At 33.4% G+C, this 21,830-nt stretch overlaps 1 protein-coding gene across 1 annotated transcript in view; it reads left to right on the top strand.

Moving 5' to 3' along the window:
- The window catches only part of GPR63 (G protein-coupled receptor 63), a 47,143-nt gene extending 25,816 nt beyond the window's left edge, over positions 1-21,327 (top strand). Inside the window, exon 2 of the mRNA XM_051997430.1 lies at positions 19,823-21,327. Within this exon, the coding sequence (XP_051853390.1) occupies positions 19,969-21,228 (1,260 nt within the window). The 5' untranslated portion in view covers positions 19,823-19,968 and the 3' untranslated portion in view covers positions 21,229-21,327. The remainder of the gene's footprint in view (positions 1-19,822) is intronic.
- The last annotated feature ends 503 nt before the right edge of the window (positions 21,328-21,830 follow it).

The raw sequence follows: 21,830 nt of genomic DNA, 5'->3' as shown, positions 1-21,830 counted from the left end.
GAGCTGTCAAATTAATCTTCTTAAAGCATATGTCACCTTTCTATTGAATAAATTCCAGTGACCCCCTCTTACTTTCAACATCAACTCTGGAAACCTGTGTTTGATTTTTAGGGCCTTTTATAACCTGCCCCTTGCAACCTTTCCAGTCTTTTTATACTTTTGTGCCTTCTACATGCTACAATCGGTGACTCTGACCTTCTTACTGTTTTTCATATAATGTACTCCATCTTAGGGCACAAGCTACTGGATATCCATTATACCTCCAGTTCTCTTCCTTTTCAACTCCATCTATGCTGTACTGGTTTCATTCAAATCTACACTCTTATCTTCTACCAGAAGCTTTTTCTTGTCCATGTCAATTTATTGTTAGTGGCTTCCCTAAATTATCTCCAATTGATCCTGTATTTTTTCTTGTTGGTTATAGTTGTTTGCATACTGTCTTTCTTATTAGACTGAGAACTTTTTCAGAGCAGGGAGAGACTATTTTTTTTTTTGTGTCCTTTATATCTCTACCACTTATCACATTGTCTGGCACATAGTAAACATCTAACAAATGCTTTTTGATTTGTTTATCTAATGGGCTGCTAAACCCATTTGACTAAATCATGTGAACCTATTAATTCAGGGATAAAGGGAAATATGAAATATGAAAATAAAGAGCTCTGCTATGACTAGGAATCAGGAAAAAAAGATAAATTATGCAGAATATTTAGGTATTAATTTATCAAGACATTGACAAGCGTTATAAAATGTTTAGTTAGAAATCAAGGAAGAACTGAAGAAATGAAGAAATATTCCTTGCTCATAGGTTGAAAAAATGTTTTAAAATGACAGTATTTTCCAAACTGACTTAGAGATTCAATGAAATATCATCAAAATAGCAATAGGTTATGCTATAGAATTAGTTATAATAAAATTATATTGAAAGAAAGAGAAAGAGAAGAAATAGAAAGAGAATATTATGAAAAGTAATCTAGCAAAGAGGGATTAACTGCCACTTATCAAAATATACTCTAAGAGTTATTTTTTAAATTATCTAATATTGGACAAATGAATGGAAATTGATAAAAAGAAATATAAGCTAGTGTAAATAGCTATAATGTTGAAATTCAACCAAATCTGGGTCTATTGCCTTCTTGTGGATGAAGAGCAATTTTAATTGATTTTATTTTAATTAACTGGTTTTTGAGGTAATGTCCTATAGTACATAGTGTAGGGACTGGACAATGGAAGAATAGCTTCAGTTCAAATGCAGCCACACCCATTTGCTATTTGTGAGACCCTAAACAAAGCATTTAACTTTTTTAAAGCTTTAATTTCCTTTAATTATCCTGCAAAATAAGGATAATAGTGGTAACTACCTGAGGATCAAATGAAATATCTTAAGAAGAGTGTTTGGGAAATCTTAAAGTGCCATACAAATACTATTGTTATTATAGTTGTTACTTTTAGACATCTTTTTTGCTGTCTTCAGGGTATATACCCTTTTATAGCAGGAAGTTGTTTATTTATTTATTTATTTATTTTGTCTCCCCTCTCCCAGCCAGAATTGCTAGCAAAATTGCTGGGGTTTTTTCAAAAATAAAATTAAGTCTCATGTAGTAGATAAGTTCTTAAACTTATCTTGGATATAGTTCTTTATCTGAAATTGTGAGTGCATACTACAAAACTTTAACTATATAAGCCCTTATAATTAAAATAATCACCACTTTCTTTTCAATAACAGGTTTCTTTTGCTATAAAGTAGATGTCTTTGTTTGATTGAATAAATTTTTGTCCTTTATAAATTGAGATCATAGTCATTGGAAGTTCTATATTTCGTACATCATGATCCAAGCAAGAAATGACCTTGAAAAAGGGTGAAATAAAAGGATTAAAATATGGGAAGGAGGCCCTATCAAGAAAAGCCAATAGAATCAGAAATATTTGAGTGAAGGAAAAACTGTATGGATGAGGTTGTCATATAAGCTTTGAATAATATGAATTTTATTTTATGTTAGGAAGAACCTTCCTTCCCTTTTTTTACTTGTGATTTTAAGACATAAGAAAACAGTAGGATATTATAAACTGTTTTCCTTTGATAGGTTTTAAGATGAGGTTGATGTCTGACTTTATAAGTATAGCAAAAGGAAAGGAATTAATTATATAAAATCTTGAATATTTCTATAATTCTTCAAACTTCTGACTTTCTCCCCCATTTTAGAGATGAAATTGATACCCATGGAGAATAAGTTCACAAAGTTAGTATATATCAGAGGAAAGATTTGAACCCAAACCCTATGATTCCAGAATCATTCTGTTATACTACCATGAAAAAGAATAGTGTTCTTGCAATCTTCGAGATATGAATAATGTGATTATTGTGAAATTAATATAAATAGATCTTATTTTATGTAAGATATTCATGAAAAAATATGTGTGATCAAAATTTATAAATCTAGTGTAAGTACAAGGCTTGAGCAACGTTAATCTTGTTGAAAATCCGAGTTGATCTTTTTTTAAAAAAACAAATCCAAATTTTTCATCTCTTTTATTTGCTAAGTGAATTCTATAATGACAAAGCAATGTTTATATAAACAATTTTGGATAAGAAATTTGATCTGTAATAAATAATCAGTAAATTGTTTCCATAGATTACAAATATTAATAGTTTACATTTGCATAGCAATTTATGTTTTGTAAAACTCTTTTCACAGTTTTTTTTTTTTTATTTGATCCTCCAAGGAGGTAGGCAGGGCTAATATTTTATATATTTATTTAGACTAAAAGATTAAATGATTTGCCCAAATATGAAAATAAAGCTAATAAATGGTGGCTTTGGGACTAACTCCCTAGTCTAGGACTCTTTATAAAGCATTATAAAGGATCTTTGAAACAGGAATCTGTCAACACTAATACTGAAGTAGCTTTAAGATATTGAAATATTTATTGAAATATGCTTTTGGAGGGAGGAGTGTGTGTATGTATACATACATATATACAAATACACAAATTAAGCATAAAAGAAAAATAATGCTGAACAACTCTCCTCGTTGCCTCCTTGAAAACAAGTATGAAGAAATTTTGTTCTATGTAAACCAATATTTTTTTTTAAATAAAATTTTCTTCTCTTCAAAAAGAAATTAAATCTTAAATATTTTTCATCTTTTTTCAGATCAAGGGTTTTTTTGGCTTTTTTTTGCTAGTAGCTATTATTTATAGATAGAATGTTTTTTTTAATTTTGAATTTTATTACTTGGCTGTGTGGAAGAACTTCTCTATTATTGTTACGGACAGCTGGGATAGAGTACTAGGTCTGGAATTGAGGCACTTGCAGTCTTATCCAGTTTTCATACTAACTAGTTTCATGACCACAGACAAGTTACTTAATCTCTGCCTCATTTCCCTAATCTGTAAAATAGGGATGATAATAATAACATCTACCTCCTAGTATTATTTCGAGAATTAAATGAGATAACTCTTCGAAGGCATTTTGCAAAGTGCCTGGGACATAATATACTTATTCCCTGCCCCTCCCTGCAAACCACATTTATAAGTTTTCTGTTCCCAATATAGTGAGAGTTTTTCCTGCACCTGACTAATACTAATAGATGTACAGTTGTAATTTTTATGGAATGAAGAGATTGTCAGAGCAGTGAAAAAGGCTCATATCTTTTCCACTACTATAATTTGAAGTCACATGCAATGCTAATAAGGACACAGAGTAAATTTCACTTATGTTGTGAAAAGGAAAAAAAAGACCCACCACTGTTTAAAACTTGGGTTACTAGTCAGTGAAAGCATTGATTTCATTCACAGTTAAAAGCATGGCAAAGAGAAATATCTGATGACAAAAAACTCCATGGGATAATTGCGTTTCTGATTGAGTCATTCTTCTCAGTAATATTCTTTGTACATAAAACTTATAATCACGTTAGGTTCACTACAGGTCAGCCACTAGAACTAGACAGGACAGGGACAGATTTTCTAAGAAGATCCACTAAACTGTTGGTCTCCAGAATCTGAAATAATACAGAATTAATTGGTTGCACAAAGACCAGAGTAAAAGGCAACCAAAACATTGCCGTTAGAGGTAACTACACATTTATATTAACTTTATTTTGATATGGTATTAGTTTTGTAAAGGACAAGAAAATATAGTGACTCTATTTGCCATCACCCTGGAGAGATGAGTTGGAAGATTCCTTGAGTTTCATGGGGAAAATCAACATGGTATTCTGGAAATAGAACTGAATTAGAAATTTCTGGGGCCCTGAGCTTGAATTTTGATAGCATACTGACATATATAACCCTATACGTACACTACAGTAATTAGTAACTTTTATGATATTGATGCCTGCCTAAGGTTTGGGATACTAAAGATCATGATTTCAAATGGAATCCATATTTCATTTGCAGCCACGTTGCCAAAGGAATCACTTTTATTTGGATGTGATTGATACACTTGATAAATAATAATCACCATTATTGGTGGTAATGATGTGCTAGTCTGCTGTGAATGGAAAATTAAGCAAAAATGCATTTTATTTCTACTCTGCAATTTAAAATTTTGATGGTTTCAAGTATTTAGACATTTACAAATAACTAATTGCTTTACTTTCATCCTGTTTTATCTTTGATGCTCACCAAGTTGTGGGCTTTTAGTTATAAATGCAAAAATCTAGCTCAGACTTGTCTGATATAACATATCCTAGGAACATATCCTCCATGGGAGCAAAGACATATCAGAAAGGAACTTGGCTCAGAGACTCTTTTCTTTTAATAGCAGCACCAAGGGAGAAATTGCAAGGAATCTTTAGACTTTTATAGCATGCAGCAATGGGCACTTGTACAGTTACTCTGTAATAAAAGAAATGACATTACATTCTGCTCTTTTGAACAGATCTCTGGGTCATTGTCATAGTTCCCCCTAGAAGCCTAGAAATAGCTCCCCTAAAGAGAGCTAAAATATATCTTAGGAATGCCTGAAATCAAAGCTACTTGCTGCTCCTTTTTCCCTTCATGGTCACAAAATGGTCCCAAAGAAAGCATTTTCTTGATTTTGGAATAGATTTGTGATGTAATTGCTCTTGCTTCTTTCAGCCAATCAGAAAACTCTTATTAAATAGTTACTATGTGCCAGGCCCTGTGCTAGGTGCTGATATACAAGGGCAGAAATGGCATAGTGACTACTTTCGTAGAGCTTGTCTTTCTATTGGAGGATATATGTGTGCATGTGCATAGACATACATATAACATATATAACACTTATATGCGTAATAAAAATGAATATGAGGTAATTAAATAAAAGTAGCTAGTGAGGGAAAGCACTAGCAGTTGGAAGGATCAGGAAAGACATTATATACAAAGTGATCCTCAAACTGAAGTTGTCATAAATTTAGATATTCTGTGTGGAAGAGATAAGAAAAAAGTGCATTGTAGCCTTAGGGGATGATATGGAGTTAGAAATGGAATGCCATGTATGAGGAACAGAGGGGTCTAGTTTAGCCAGACTATAGAATATGGGAAGGAATTAATGTATGATGAAGTTTGAAAGAACATCAGAGCTAGGTTATGTTGGACCTCAAAAGTCAAAAATGCATTTGTTTATACCTGATGATGGTAATAATAATAATACATAATAATTAACATTTATATAATCTTTATTATATACCATGAATGTGTGCTAAATACTTTGTAATTATTATCTCAATTGATCTTCCAATGCTCTGTCCATTGTGCAACCTATCTGTAGTACAGTATTACTGGAGTTTGAGTAAAGGAATGACCTTTACTTAAAAAAAAAAAATCTCTGTAGCAAGTGTGTATTATATGATTGATGAGAGTGGGGAGAGAATAGTGGCAGAGAAAATGAAGGGCTGAATCAAGGTGGTCTGAGTGAGTAAAGAGGAGGATTCAAATATGAGAATTGTCATGGAGATAGAATAACTCATTGGATTTGTATGTCAAGAGGTAGTAGTCTAAAATAGTTAGAAACCTGGAATATGAGAAGAAATGGTAATGAGTTAGTTTAATTCAGTAGAGGAGGATATCTGGGGAGAAAGTGAGTTCCAGTTTGGATAGGTGGAATTTCATATTTCTATGGGACATCCAGTTTGAAATGTATAAAAAACACTTGACAGGGAACTGGAGCTCAGGAGAGCCTTAAGCTGTGTTCATATTTGTATATTGAGCTTTCCAATTAAGGTCACAAGAATTACTGTTTGGTATTAATTAGTCTTGGTCTGCTAAAACTTTTAGATTGAGAACTCCAATTCTAGCTCCTCTAAAAATTGTTTTAAAAGGCAAAGACAGAGAAAGAGAGATAAGTAGTACATATCTTAGTTGTTCATCACCAAAAATTTGCAAAGCACTTTCTTCATAATTGCCTTGTAATGTAGCTCCTGCTTTATTCAAGATGAAGTCTTGAGATTCCAAATAAAATAATAGGTTTTACAGTGTATACTGAAAAGAGTAACTTTGCATCAAGGTATAAAAATGAAGATACTATTATTGACAAGATGAAAAAAGGCTTTTAATGTTGCTGAACTAGCTGATTACTTGTGATTTATCAGCTGTTTCAAAATGTTTGTCATGCTTTTTTTTTAATTTTAAAGTAACAAACCTTGGGGTTATGTTATTAAATAATAAATATTTTGGGGTAGCTAGATGGCTCAGGGGATAGAGTATTGGGCCTAGAATCAAGAAGATTTGAGTTCAAATTTAACCTCAGATTAGCGGTGTAATTTTGGATTACTCCCTTAAGTCCAATTTGCTTCAGTTCCCATATCTATAAAATAATAGCATCTCTGATGGATTAAAGTGGGGAATGCCTGGCACATAGTAATTGCTATATAAATGTTAACTATTATTATTATATAATTGACATAGAAAACAATCTGGAAAATGCATTTTTAAGTTCATATTGTCTTTCCTTAGTTCTTGATGTTCTTTTTTTATTTAGATGACATAGAAGATAGGATATAATCCCAAATATTTTGTGATCTTTTAGAAGGGCTCTTGTAATAGAGAAGACATTTCAGGTTGATTAAGTGACTTGTTATCCATCTCTGGGTAAGTTACTGTGACTGCTCCAAATTTATAAAGTTAACTTTAACTGAGCCCTCACTATCTTCTCTAATCCTTCTCCAAAACATTATTCCTTCCTTCATCACCCCTCATCTAAATTTCTTTTTTCTTTTTCTTTTCTTTTTTTTTTTTTTTTTGTAAGCACTGGCTCCTTCATATTCAATAGTGGGGAAAGCACAGAACTTTGAATCCAGAGATCTGGTTTTACATCTTACTTCCTCACAGACAACTCTTTGACATTGGGCAAATCACTCTGCTTCTCATTAGTCTCAATTGCCATGTGTAAAAAGGCGTAATAAGAATAATACTTATATCTATCTTACCAAGGATTGTTGTAAAGATAGTTTACAAACTGCAAAGTGATATAAATATAAATACACACACACACACACACACACACACATCTGTTATTAGTTACTCTAATTTCTCACTTTGAATATCTTTACAAGTTCTCTATGTCCCTCCTTAAATTTTAGATTTCAGCATTGAATTCCAGAATATAGGAATATTAAGTATGCTGGAAAGAATGTTTTGTATTTCCTATATCCTGTATTTTAAAAAGGTAAGAAAAATTTTAAGATCATTATTTTGTGGTCTGGTCTCCTACCTTATATAATAGCATTGTATAGCTTCAACTTGTGCATTCAGTTTTTCTTAACAGCTAGTCCATTGAGATTAATTGTTAATTTCTGACCTCTTCTCTAATTTTTTCATAGTTATTTATAAATTTTAATATTATGTTTTAATCATCTTTTCTACAAAACCTTCCCTGATGTTCATGCAGGTAAACAGAATCTCCTTTAGAATTATCAGATCAGCAATTGGCTTCATGTAATATTTTGCTTTTTATCTAATGAATTTCCCCAAAGTATTATATATTTAATTTTCATAACATTATAGATTTAGAGCTGGAAGGGATTATAATCCAGTCATTTCGTTTTAAAGATTAAAAAGTTGAAACCTAAAGAAGATAAGTCATTTACCTAAAATTACCTACTTAGTTACAAAACAAAGATTCAAAAAGTAAATCTTCTGACTTTGGATTCAGTTTATATGATTTGTTTCTTTCCTTTTTTTTTTAGACTGTAAGCAAGCTTCCTGAAGACAGTACTATTTAATTGTTTATTACTTGAGTTGATATTCAGTGCTTCCCCATAGCAGATACTTAAAGTTTGCTGAATGAATGAAGTAAATATGGAAATTACTTTTCCCCAAATTTTACTCACTCATGAGTTTAATTTGTTAATCCTGGTTTCTGTCATCTATGTCATCAGTAAAATGCTAATTAAATGAAAGGTCCAGGAGCAATATCTTTCTAGCACTACATTGGCAGCCACTATGCTTAAAACAATTGTCAGATGACATCTGATAGACAATACTATTTTCTCAAGGTTTTTTTTTTCCCTTTCTTTTGATACATATAGCATGAAGGACTGATTCAGAAATTTTGCTCAAGCTAAGACTTCTTGTGATTATTTCTTCTTCTTATCATAATTCTCAGCTAATATTTGTTGAGTATTAACTGTGTACTATGTACACAGTTTTCTTTTTTTTTTCTTTTTTTGTATGTTGTCTGCAGTCTCCCAGAGCATCATTATTATTGAGGAAGGTTTGGTTAGTTTGATACTTCACTTGCCATCTGTCTCTTGGCCATTTCTTCATGTACTATGTTGTCTAGTTATTGCTGATGACATTATGCCATGGGGGATTTCTCCCATTCAGTTTTTAAATATTGCTCAGTTCAGTTAGTTAAATATTCAGATCCTGAGGACTGTTTAAAAAAATTAACATAAGCTTTAATGGACACAAAAAACTTTAGTCTGCAGAGTGATAAGGAGATCATCTTATCAACATTATGTAGGTGTTGCTGAAGTGGTCTCACACCTTGGAGATAGATATACAAGCTGTTGGATTGCTGAAATTCTTGTTGCTGGAAAAAAGTACTAGTTCAATTGATGGGGCTTTGGAGCCAGAGATGAACTTTTTGAAATCTAGATAGGTTGTTGATAGGATTTATATAATGCATTGTTATTATTTGAGAATATACCTATCCTGCTCCATGTTTATTAGGCATGCCAGGCATTGCAACCTCCCAGCCACAGCCATAGTTTTCAGCTTTATTAAAGTGATGGGATTTGAACTGAACTTGGAACAATAAGGGGGACTTAGGTAAGTAGAGAGGGTGTACAGGAGCATTACTGAGAGGAAGGGGAAAGGGAGATAGAACTCTCTACTTGATGTACATTTCCAATAAAACTTTTATTTGTCAACATGAGTGTCATATTAATATGTTTACCTTTCTACCCTCCCCTACCACTGAAGTACTGTAGGATCTCTAGAGACAGCTCTAAACCTATGATCCTCTAGCATTGTCTATGAAGCTGACAGCTTCACCACTCTTAATTAATATTGTGAAAACTTTTATGTTTTTAAAAAATATCCCCAAGCTACCCTCTATCAGATGCAAATTTCTCATTGAGAACTTTCTGTATCACTATTCACATTTGAAATCTCAGTTTTTTTTAGCTTTCATGTGACTTCATTTTGCCTAATACTTTTATTTTCCCCAGTTACATGCCAAACAGTTTTTTATATTTGTTTTTAAAACTTTGAGTTCTTTTTTCTCTTTCTTCCTCCCCATCTATTTTGAGAAGTGCATATGAAGTTACATAAAACATTTCCATAGAAGTCATATTGTGAAAGAAAATATAGATACCCCCCAAAAAATAAAACCCTTAAGAAAAATAAAGTTAAAAAAAGAGTTTGCTTCAATCTGTCTTCAGACACAATCATTTTTTTCTCACATTCTCTTATGATAGCCATCTTAAGTCTTTCAGAGTAATTGTGGATCCTTATTATATTACTGAGAATAGCAGTCATTCACAGCAGATCATCCCATAGCATTGATATTACTTTGAGTAGTGCACATTCTTAAGTTTTTCCATGTTTTCCCCTGTCTTTTGGAATAGCTCTTAAAAACCTTGCCATTTGGCAAACTTTGCATTTTGTATAATGATAATAGCCCCCCATTTCTTTGTTTTTATCTGACACTGCCCTCAAAATAGCGTAAGGAGGCTTTTTCCTGATGGACCTAATTGTTAGTATTTACCATTATGAATTGAAATTATTTTGTATTTACATATTTTATATTTCCTTGAGAGCTAGGTTCTAAACCTAGAAGAACTGGGTTTGAATATTACCTCTCACATTCACTGACTGTGTGATATTGAGACATTTTTATCCAGTCTCTCAGGACTCTCTCTATCTAGATAGTTCTCTAAGACTATAAATTCTGAGAAGCCTATTAGGATTAATAAAGGGAGTTTTTTCATTAGGTGAAAAAACTATACAAGTGAAATTACATGTGCAGTCTCTTTCTTTTGTATTTATCTGTTATATATGTTGTTTCGTTCCAGTAGCATAAATTTCTTGCTGGCAGGACCTAGTTATATTTTTGTCTATGTATTTCCAATACTGATACAGTACTTTGAATATAGTCAGCATTTAATAAAGGCTTATTGGATTGGATGAATTCAAGGGCATCTTAAGTGCCATGACTTCCCCAGAGACAGCATAGTAACAAAACAAGCAAAATTTGTCTCTAGAGCCCTTTTCCCCATTTAGACTTGGAATCATAAACTATCTAACCTGAAAAGAACTTGGAAAATACCCAGATTTTCCCCCTTCCCTTTACAGAGGGGAAATTTAATTCCTGAGGAGGGTGTCAAGACTTGCCAAAGATTACATTTAATAAATGTCAGGCCAAGGACTCGAACCTGGCTTTTCTGATCCCTGTGTGAGTTCCTTTCTATTACGTCCAAATTCCAAGTTCTGTTTTCTCCTGTATTGAAGCATTTATGGGACCAATATAAACAAGTCTATTGTTTATAAAAGGAGTATTGACTCCCTTCTCACAACTTGTCAAGTTTTAGACAATCTGATTGAAGTAGTTCACCCTAAAGTGGGAGTGGTTGATAGGCATAAAGTTTCCCAGAAGGTATTTACATTTTTAAAAAGATACTAATTAACTTGAAAGAAATATCTAATGGATACCCTATATTGCAAACAGAGGCCTTTCTTGTTTTGTCTTTTCTTTTTAAAATAGAAAAAATAGCTGGCAGGGATCACAGAACTCTCTTGCCAGGTTTTCCAAGATTTGATGCCATTTCCTATTTTTTATTTTTGGGGGAAGCAAAAGGGGAACATGGAACCGTGTAAGTCTTTGGGCTTAAATAAAACTGAAAAAAAAAAGTTGTTCCCATGCATTTTCTCCAGCTGCCTCATACTCCTGGATTATTAACTGCCCTCTCTTCCACCTCCAAGCTTCCCTGGCTTCCTTCATGTCAGCTAAAATTCCAGCTGCAAAAACAAACAAAAACACTTTTCCAGATCTCCTTAATACTTAAAACTTAATACTTTCCTCTAATGTGATTTCTAATTTTTCCTGTGTTTATATTTTATCTGTATCATTGTACATAGTTGTTTGCTCATCATCTTAGAATGGGATTAGAAATGGGATCTCCTCGAATTTTTCTGCATTCCTTGATTTCCAGCACTTAGCATATTATCTGGCACATTGTGAACATGTAGTAAATGCTTGTTGACCTCACTCAAGTTAAACTTACATTTGTGTTTCTTACCAGCTTTTGTCAGCACCACCCCCAATTCTCCCACCTCCTGTCATCTCTTTCTAATTCGTGAAGAAAGGATTTAATTCCATCGCTATTTACATTTACATATTCAGTATAACTCAAAGCATTACATATGAGATAAAATGAGATAGCCAAGGAGTTGCTGGAGGTGGCTATCTCATTTTATCTCATATATAATACTTTGAGTTATACTGCTTCAAGATACATAGTATTTTTAGGGTCCTTGGGATACCTGGTAGAAATTTGATGGCTAAGGTAACATTGTTTTGTCTGTACTGTCATAGCTTAGAAAACAATTTCCTCTCTGGTATTTTATTTACAACTTAAAGTGTCTGAAGACTTAAGGATAAAAAACGCTGAAAATGTGTGAATAATAGTTAATTGGATAAATTTTCCTTACTTCTGACTGAACTTTGTGTTTATACTGCTCAGCAACTCATTTCTTAAGCAAACTGGGTTGCTTATCTATTACTGAAGAATTTACAGATCCTGTTAGAACTCTTGATTCGTGTACCACCATTGTTGTTGTGCCACAGTTCCCTTTTATTGTCCTGCCTCAGTTTCCCTCAATTGTCCTGCCTTTCCCTGAATTGTTGGGCCTCAGTTCCTAATTGTTCTGCTCAGTCCTGCAACACCACTCCTTGCTCCTAATGATCACGATCCAGATGAGGAGAAAGACCTTCTATCTTAGACATCATGACCACAGCCCTTCCCTGTTAATTAGAATGTGCAGTGCCTCCTCCCACCCTGTCAGAACTGGATTGATAGTCCCTTCTTGTTCTCAGTGTTCTGACTCTGGACCTGCCTTGGTTTATCCCATAGCTTCATGGGAGGCACACATTGGGGGCTGGATGCTTTGGACATCAGTCCGGGGGGCAGCATGCCCCAAGCACAATCTCTCCCTTTCAAATAAAATATTAAAACTCTCTAATTTCTATCTTATCTCAGTTTCTCCGGCATTACAATTGTTAATATTTCCTTTTCCCTCGCAATTACTTTTTTGTTTTATAATTATCTGTGAACATGTCTCCCTTTTTATTTCCAGTAGAATGTAAAATCTTAAAGATAAATATTGTTTGATTTTTCTTTGTATCCTTATTGCCTAGAACAGTATGTCATTATAGTTGCTTAATAAATATTTGTTGAGTTGAATTCTCATCACTAACTTCCATCTTCTTATGTGTCTTCATGTTTTCTATTTCCTTTCTCTTAAAGGTCTGTTCTTTATATTTTCTGAAATTAAAGTGATCTTTTATGTACAACATCTATATTTTACATATTCCTTTGAATTTTTTTTTGAATTTGAAATAAGAAAACAGCATGGGTACAAGTTAATAGCAATCATGCTTAATCTAATTTTAACTATGATTGTGGAAGATTTTATTGTCTTTTTGAACATTACCAGCCAAACGAAACAATTATGATAAAATCACATTTTTCATTTGGCAATTATGTCTATTGAAATTAGGATTATATTAAGAAAGGAATAAGTACTATAAATAGAACACTATTTTAAATGTGCATACATGCTTTTTCTTTCTTTTTTGGCTTGTGAATTTTATAATAGCCATAATTTCTTTGCCAATAGTGACCTAACCAGTAAATAGAGTATTTTATGATTTAACCTTGAGGATAGACTCTTTTCACAATTAGGTGGTAAAAGAAGCCCAGAAATAGCTTAATCTAGAATTTTAAAAATCCTCTTGCCAAAGACAATATTGGTTCAGAATACAAGTTCATTTAAAAAAAAAAAACAAAAAAGGATGAATAAGCATCAGATCATAGTAGATAAAATGATTAAAGTGAGGAAGCCCTAGTTTTAAATCCTTTCTCAGAAATTTATCAAATTGGGTAATGTAAGTAAGCCATCTGAGCCCCATTTTCTTTTTTTGTATAGTGGGTATAGCAGTTGTGCTAAACTCAATGGTCTCCTCTGTATCCTTAATATATAATTCCATAATAATACTATAAACTATAGTATCATTTTACAAAACAAATAGCAAATCTCAACTAAGCTTGTTTATACCCAGAGAATTTATGAATGGAAAAAAGGATAACACATAGATACAAAATGAAACATATTTGCTAAATATTGACATAGCAATCTGTTATCAAAAAAAAAAAAGGCAATGATTTGGATTCTACATACCTCTTTCCCTAATGTACTATTAAAAAGAGATGTCACTTAAAAAAGATAAAATTAAATAAAAATAAATATGTAAGCATATGAGGGAGACAGATAATTTCATTTCTTTTCTTTTCTTTTTTTTTTTCCTGAGGCAATTAGGGTTAAGTGATTTTCCTGGGATCACACAGCTAGTAAGCCTCTGAAGTCAAATTTGAACTCAAGTCCTCCAATTCAGGGCCAAGGCTTTATCCACAGCATCATCTAGCTGCCCCAATGGAGATAATTTCAAAGATTAAGTCAGGAGCAGGTGGGAATACAAGGAAAGAACCCCATGGGAGGTGAAATTTAAATTGATTCTTAAAGGAAGCTAAGGATATGAAAAGAAGAAGTGAGAGAACAGAACATTAAAGATGCAGTACAAGGTATAGAGACAGGACGTGGAGTTGTCCTGTTAGAGAAACAGCAGGTAGATATATCTATAGCTGGAGGAAGGGAAGGAAAAAATCATTTATTAAACATTTAATATGTGCCAGGGATTGAGCTAAGCATTTTATAAATATTATATCATTTGAGCCTTACAATAATCCTGGGAGGTAGGTACTCTTATTATCTCCATTTTACATTGGAAGCAACTAAGACAGAGGTTAAGTCACTTGCCAAGGGTCACAGAACTAGTAAATGTATGAAGTCAGAGTTGAACTTTGATTTTTTTGACCCAGATCTAGCTATCTCTACTGCACCACATTGCTGGATTGTAGAGTGTAGAGGGGAGGATTATATAATAAACCTGAGAAGTTAGAAAGAGGAAAGGTTATAAAACTTTAAATACCATGCAGAGAACTTTGAATTTCATCTTAGAAGTAACTGGGAGCCATTGGAACTTATCAAGCAGGGGAGTAACATGTTTAGGCATGTGCCTTAAAAAAGATATCTTAGTGACTGACTGGAGGATTGCTGCTTAGACCACATGGCATAGTTGAAGGAACACTGACTTAAGAGTTAACAGTAATTTAGGTGTAAGACCTAAAGTTATAATACATATTAAATAGCTTAATTTGGGCATATAAATTTCACTTATATGAGCTTCATTGTGTATATCTGCAAAATGGAAGTAATAATATTTGTATTACTCATATCCAAAGAGAGCAGTCAAATGATGTTACATCTAAAAAGTGATTTGCAGATCTTTCTATGATATACAAATGATAGCTACTATTTTTTCCACTGTTCTATGCAAACTGTCCCAGAGTAGGGGGTCACATGAAACCTGATCTTTGTTTCCTTTTATCAGTCCTAGTCTCTTCATTTAAATGTCCATTAGTCCTAGTACATTTATAATATTTAAATGTCCTACTCCCATTTGCTCATACTCTTGTATGTCTCCATTTATGATTTCCTTTTTCTTATAACCTATGTTTTTTTTCTTTAACATCTCACTTCACTAAAGAAATATGTAAAAGTAGACAAAAGAGCTGGATCAGAAGGGTGCCACTAGGCTGCTTATTGATTTTCCCACCTGAGTAAAACTGTTGTATGTATGACAATAAGCATATTATATACCAAGGATGGGCTTTCTAAGAATAGAAGGAGGAAAGACAGTAATGTGAGATTCTCCTTTGTCCTTCTTAGCTAGGAATTGGAGAGAAGAACAAAGAAAAGAATATCCATGATTCCCCCCACTATCCTTTAATGAAAAAAAAAATGTTATTGAAAGAAGTAAGCAATCAAGGCCATCAGCACAAACATTTTATTATGGTTTCAATTTAAGGTATATCATGACCTGCATTTTTACAAAAGATGGGCTAGAGTTGTTGGAGAAGGCTTTATGGAATACTTTTAGCCTAACCTATTGTAACCTTCCCCTATTGGATTCCTTCTTTTCATCTTTTATCCCTTTACCATCTTCCACATAGCTGCCAGAATAATTTTCCTAATGAACTAGTCTGATCATGTTATTTCCTTTGCCAAGAAACCCTCGGTACATATACTTCAGCTTGGCATTTAAAATCGTTCATATTTTGATTCCATGCTACTTTTAAAGTTTATTTTATACCTTTTCATTCATTCTACATTTTAGCCAAATTGACTTTTTTTTCTTTTTTTATTGTGGTAAGTTTATTTATTTTTAATACACATTGCTTTATGAATCATATTAGGAGAGAAAAATCAGAGCAAAAGGGAAAAACCATGGGAGAAAAAAAAAACAGAAAAAAGAAGTGAACATGGCATGTGTTGATTTACATTCAGTCTCCTTAGTTCTTTTTCTGGATGCAGATGCCATTTTCTGTCCAAAATCTATTGGGAGTGCTTTGGATCACTGAACCACTGAGAAGAACCAAGCCTTTCACAGTTGATCATGGCACATTCTTGATGCTATTGTGTACAATGTATTCCTTTTTCTGCTTGTTTTGCTCAGCATCAGTTCATGTAAATCTTTCCAGGTCTTTCTATAATCAGCTTGTTCATCATTTTTTAAAGAATAATAAATTCCTTTACCTTATGTACCATGAATTTGTTTAGCCATTTCCCAATTGATGGGTATCCATTCCTTTTCCCTTTTTCCTAGGCTCCACTTCTTATGGGGAAACCTTTTCTGCCCATTTGAGTTATTAGTCATATCTCCCTTCTTAAATTTTCTTACATTTTTTTTGTCCGTTTACATATTGTAACTCACAGCAGAAGGTAAGTAAGTTCCTTGAAGGTAGAGACTATCATTTTCCCTTTTGTCTATATATCCCTACTGTCTAGTCCTGTGCCTTGCTCATAACAAGTGCTTAGCAAATAATTGTTAGATTAGCTTCGAGTTAGAAATTGAGCTGGTCCTTACCAAGACTTCCAGTTACCCTTACACTGATGTTCTATAAGGGAAAAATTGATCTGGAATGAAAGGGGGTAAATGCAGAGAAAATTAATTCTGAATGAACAAAGGTCATAAAGTATTTATTGAGATATGACTAAGGCTTGCCAGGCAGTGTAACAGAGAACATAAAGCACTAAAACACTTCCCAACCTGGAGTTGGAAAGACCTGCCTTCGAATAATTTTTCTGATATTTATTCATTGGGTGACCTAAGACTAGTTAATTAATCATTACTCTGCGCCTGCATCCTTATTTGGTTATAATAATGCCCACAGTACATATCTCATTATTGTAAGGCACAAATGAGTTCATATATCTTAAGTGTTTTACAAAACTCTAAAGTCCTATGGAAACACCACTTAATATTGAGAGGAAATAGTAAATAAAAGGATAGCCACAGAATCAGAAAGAACTGAGTTCAAGCCCTCTCTATATCACTAGATATAGTGATATATTAATGATTAGTGATAACGTTCTTCATACCAGGACTATTTTGAGTAAATGAATTCATTGAACTGGACCCCTCAAAAATATAATGATGACATTCTCTGATGCATTCTGAAAAAGCACATTTATGGATACATATTTCTAAATTGTGAAGATTACTTGTTAGCAGAGCAGTTTTATTATCTTTACAGTGATTTTACAACATTTTTACTTAAGGATATGCAAGATTAGCCTTCACATAGAACCAGAATGTTAGAACTAATGAAATAATAATAATAATGGCATTTCTACAGTGCTTATAATGTTTGCAGAGCATATATAGACAACTCATTCTATCTTCAAAACAATCCTGGGGAATAGGTATTATTATTTTGCCAGTTTTGCAGATGAGTAAACTGAGGCAAATATGTTAAATGACTTGCCTAGCCCCATATAGCTAGTAAGGTTTTGAGGCTGAATTAGGTCTTCCTGATTGCAGATCTAGTATTCTATCCATTTAGCTTCCTACCTGTCTTTTAATTTACAAAACCTATAATTGAGGCCCAGGATCTTACATTTAATAAGTGATTGTACAACCAGTCCAGAAAGGATCTTGGGGATCCTCTAATTTCTACCTTGTTTTGCAGCAGAGGAAATGAACATCTTACATTTTAGGTTTAAAAAAAAATTGAAGACTGAAAAGATATCACAAGACATTCTGTTGTATTTAATTTATACAAAACAGGGAAATTCAAATGAATTTTGTGTTTCCTTACAAAAATCAGAAGAAAAGAGAGATTCTCCATTTGTAAGAATATATTTTTTAACATTTTGTATACTGACTGCCAAATCTTGATGAGTCTATGATTCTGAAGTGATTCTAAGGCACTTGAGACAACTAATTTATTTGAGTTCTTTCTTCTTTTATTTTTCAATCTTTGAATTTTCAAGAGCAGGTTATAATAGAAGTTATTTGCTTTGTGATTATGCCTTCAGATATAATATAGAATTCATACACACACACATACATACATATATATGTGTGTGTATATATATGTATATATATATATATATATGATGTAGGATTCAGATATAATATATTGTAGGAAGAAAATGTTTAAAAATGGACTGATGAGAGATGTCTTGCCCCACTGGCATTGTGAGCAAAAGTATCATAATTTAATAAAAAGTATATTAGCCAGTTATATTTAGAACTGAGTACTGTTTCATGTTGCATTTTTTGGTAGTGCAGATATTTGGATTGTGACAGTAATTGATAGTAGTTATGACAGCATGATGTTAGCATTTTGTCATTCTGTCTAGGGAAGTCTAGGAAACATTTGCTATAAGTTAATTTTATATTTTACAGTGACAATGACAGGTATTAAACTTGTGGTTTGGTATAGGGCAGGGGTTTAACTTTCATGTATGTGGATGTATGGATGTGACATAGACCCTTTTGACATTCTTTTTGAAGCCTGTGATCCCCTTCCCAGAATAATATTTTTAAACACTTGAAGAAAAGGCTAAATTTAATTGAGATTAATGAACTTCATGGAAAGAAAAACCTTCTACCAATGCAGTACTTTCCTTGCAACTTCATCAAGTTTCAGAGAGTTGTTTGGAGAACTGAGAAAGTCAAGTGACTTGTCCAGGATTGCTAGGCCAACATATGTCAGAGGAGGGATTTGATCACAAGCCTTTCTGGAAATAGGAATAAAAAATGAATAAAGTCACTTCTTAATCAAAGAGTCAGCCATAAGTTTGGTTGTTAAATATTTGTTTTGTTTTGTTTTACCCTCCCATCAACTTGCCATACCCTTCTTTAAAACTTCTCTTAGATAACCAAACAGTATTTCACTCTTGATTTCAGCTAAGATGAGTTACTAAAGAAAAGACTCAAGACAAATAAGGTATGAATAAATTAAGAATGATAGATGATTAGGGATGGAAAATTATTTATCAGATAGACAGGGCACTCAAAAGAGCAAAATAGTAAAATCAAGAATCTTAATATTTATGGATTAAATAATAATATCATAATAATAGCTAATATTTGTATAATGCTTATTATATGTCCGGCACTGGCCTAATTTCTTTGTAGTTATTACCAAATCTGACCCTCCCAACAACTATGGAAGGTGATTTTTATTATCCTCATTTCACAGATAAGGAAACTGAGGCAAACAGAAGCTACATATCTTGTTCAGGTCACACAACTCATAAATATCTGAGGCTAGATTTGAACTTCTTCCTGACTCCAAGCCTGATGCTATATCACGGTGTGCTACGATATATTATAAAGTAAAAAGTAATATTCAAAATTGGATTATGAGATTTATGTTTGTTTAAAACTTTTTCTATTTCTTTAAAATAGTCAAAATGATTTGAACTTTTCCATCATAATTTATATATAAAAATAAGGTTAATAAGTCATTGTTAATAAAGTTAAAGAAATGACTACATTTTTAATACTTTTTGATAGCTAATTTTTTGATAGTTTTTTTAATAGTTAAGAATAAAATGGATGAGAGGGGAAAGTGGTAATCTTCATTGCTGAGGTAATGAACACATTGGAAAAAGCAAGTCAAAGTCTCAAAAATAAAAAAAAAAATAGGTTAGAAATTTAAAGAAAAAATGTCTTTGTTTATTTCAGATTTAATTCTGATCCTTTGTGTTTTATTTTCAGTTAGACAAACTGCTGTGGAAGATGGAATGCCTCTGTTTCCAAGTGTGTATTTCCAACCCGACTAAATGGAACCTGCTGATTTGTGATGAAATATTTCAAGCATCCCTGTGTCTTGGGTTGAACATTCCAACCTTCTGAATCAAATCATGGTCTTCTCAGCAATGCTGACAGCTGCCCGTCGAGGGACAGCAAACACAACTTTTGTTATCTATGAAAATGCCTATATTAATTTTACCACACCTCAGACTGCCCTTCCTGGTGGCATAGATTCACCCCTGAGACATGGTTCTGATACCATGACCACAACTGAGATCAATTCTCTGACAGTGAATAGTACATCAGCCTCTTCAACGTCAGAAGCTTTTAAGAGCCTGAGCTTGCCTCTGCAGATCATTCTTTCTGCTATAATGATATTTATTTTGCTGGTTTCTTTTCTTGGAAACTTTGTTGTCTGCCTTATGGTGTACCAGAAGGCTGCCATGCGTTCTGCAATTAACATCCTTCTTGCCAGCTTGGCATTTGCGGACATGTTGCTCGCAGTGCTGAATATGCCCTTTGCTTTGGTGACTATTCTCACAACTCACTGGATTTTTGGGAAAGTCTTCTGCAGGGTGTCGGCTATGTTCTTCTGGCTCTTTGTTATTGAGGGAGTTGCTATCCTTCTTATAATCAGCATCGACAGATTCCTGATTATAGTTCAGAGGCAGGATAAGCTGAACCCATATCGCGCCAAGATGCTTATTGCTATTTCTTGGGCCACTTCTTTTTGTGTGGCATTCCCTTTGGCCGTGGGCAACCCCGAGCTGCAGATGCCTTCCAGAGCTCCTCAGTGTGTGTTTGGCTACACCACCGACCCTGGGTACCAAGCCTACGTCATATTGATCGTTCTCATTTCTTTCTTTATTCCTTTCCTGATGATGCTGTATTCTTTTATGGGCATCCTCAATACTGTTCGGCACAATGCAGTACGAATTCATAGTTATCCTGAGGGCATATGCCTCAGTCAAGCCAGCAAGCTGGGTCTCATGAGTCTGCAAAGACCCTTCCAGATGAGCATCGACATGAGCTTTAAGACACGTGCCTTCACCACCATCTTGATTCTTTTTGTTGTCTTCATCATCTGCTGGGCCCCATTCACTACCTATAGTCTCGTGGCCACCTTTAATAGCCACTTCTATTACAAGCACAACTTCTTTGAGATCAGCACCTGGTTACTCTGGCTCTGCTACCTCAAATCTGCTTTAAACCCACTGATTTACTACTGGAGAATCAAGAAATTTCATGATGCCTGCCTAGACTTAATGCCCAAGTCCTTCAAATTTTTGCCACAGCTCCCGGGCCATACAAAACGGCGCATTCGCCCCAGTGCTGTTTATGTGTGTGCAGAGCACCGAACAGTAGTGTGAAACAAAAACAATTGCATGTTTACATATGGGTGGTAGTTTTTTTCCACCTTTTGACAGATTTTTTTAAAATATGATTTCCTTATCTTACACACACACATATATACATATACACATATGCATATATATGTATATATATATATACATATATATATTCATTCATACATAGGTGTATGTGAGTGTATTGGAGTGGGTACATGGATGGGTATGCATGGATATATATATATATACAAGTTGAGAGAAATTATTTATTGGTTGTATTGTTTGCTACCAGGGATGTGTAATAGTGAAGCAATGACCGGTGTTACCTCCAGGATTCCAGGGAAACTCACACTTTGGGGGAAGAAGTTGTGAGTCTTCTTCCCACATGGATTGGATTTGTGCTCAGTGCTCATTGAGCCTCTATTTTGCATTGAATTTTAGGTGTATTGTATTGTATTATGCTGCTAAGGTATTCTTAGTTGAGTTTTGCATATTTTTTTTTCTCCCTAGGAAGACACTGCTGCTTTTTTTGTTGTTGCATTGGAGCCAAAAATCTTGCATTCCTCAGTGGAAAAATGTCAACTAATTATTATTATTAAAAATAATAACTAAGTTGTTATTAA

Source organism: Antechinus flavipes, chromosome 4, assembly GCF_016432865.1.
Source record: "Antechinus flavipes isolate AdamAnt ecotype Samford, QLD, Australia chromosome 4, AdamAnt_v2, whole genome shotgun sequence".
NCBI lineage: Eukaryota > Metazoa > Chordata > Mammalia > Dasyuromorphia > Dasyuridae > Antechinus > Antechinus flavipes.
This window is presented reverse-complemented; position numbering and strand designations above follow the sequence as displayed.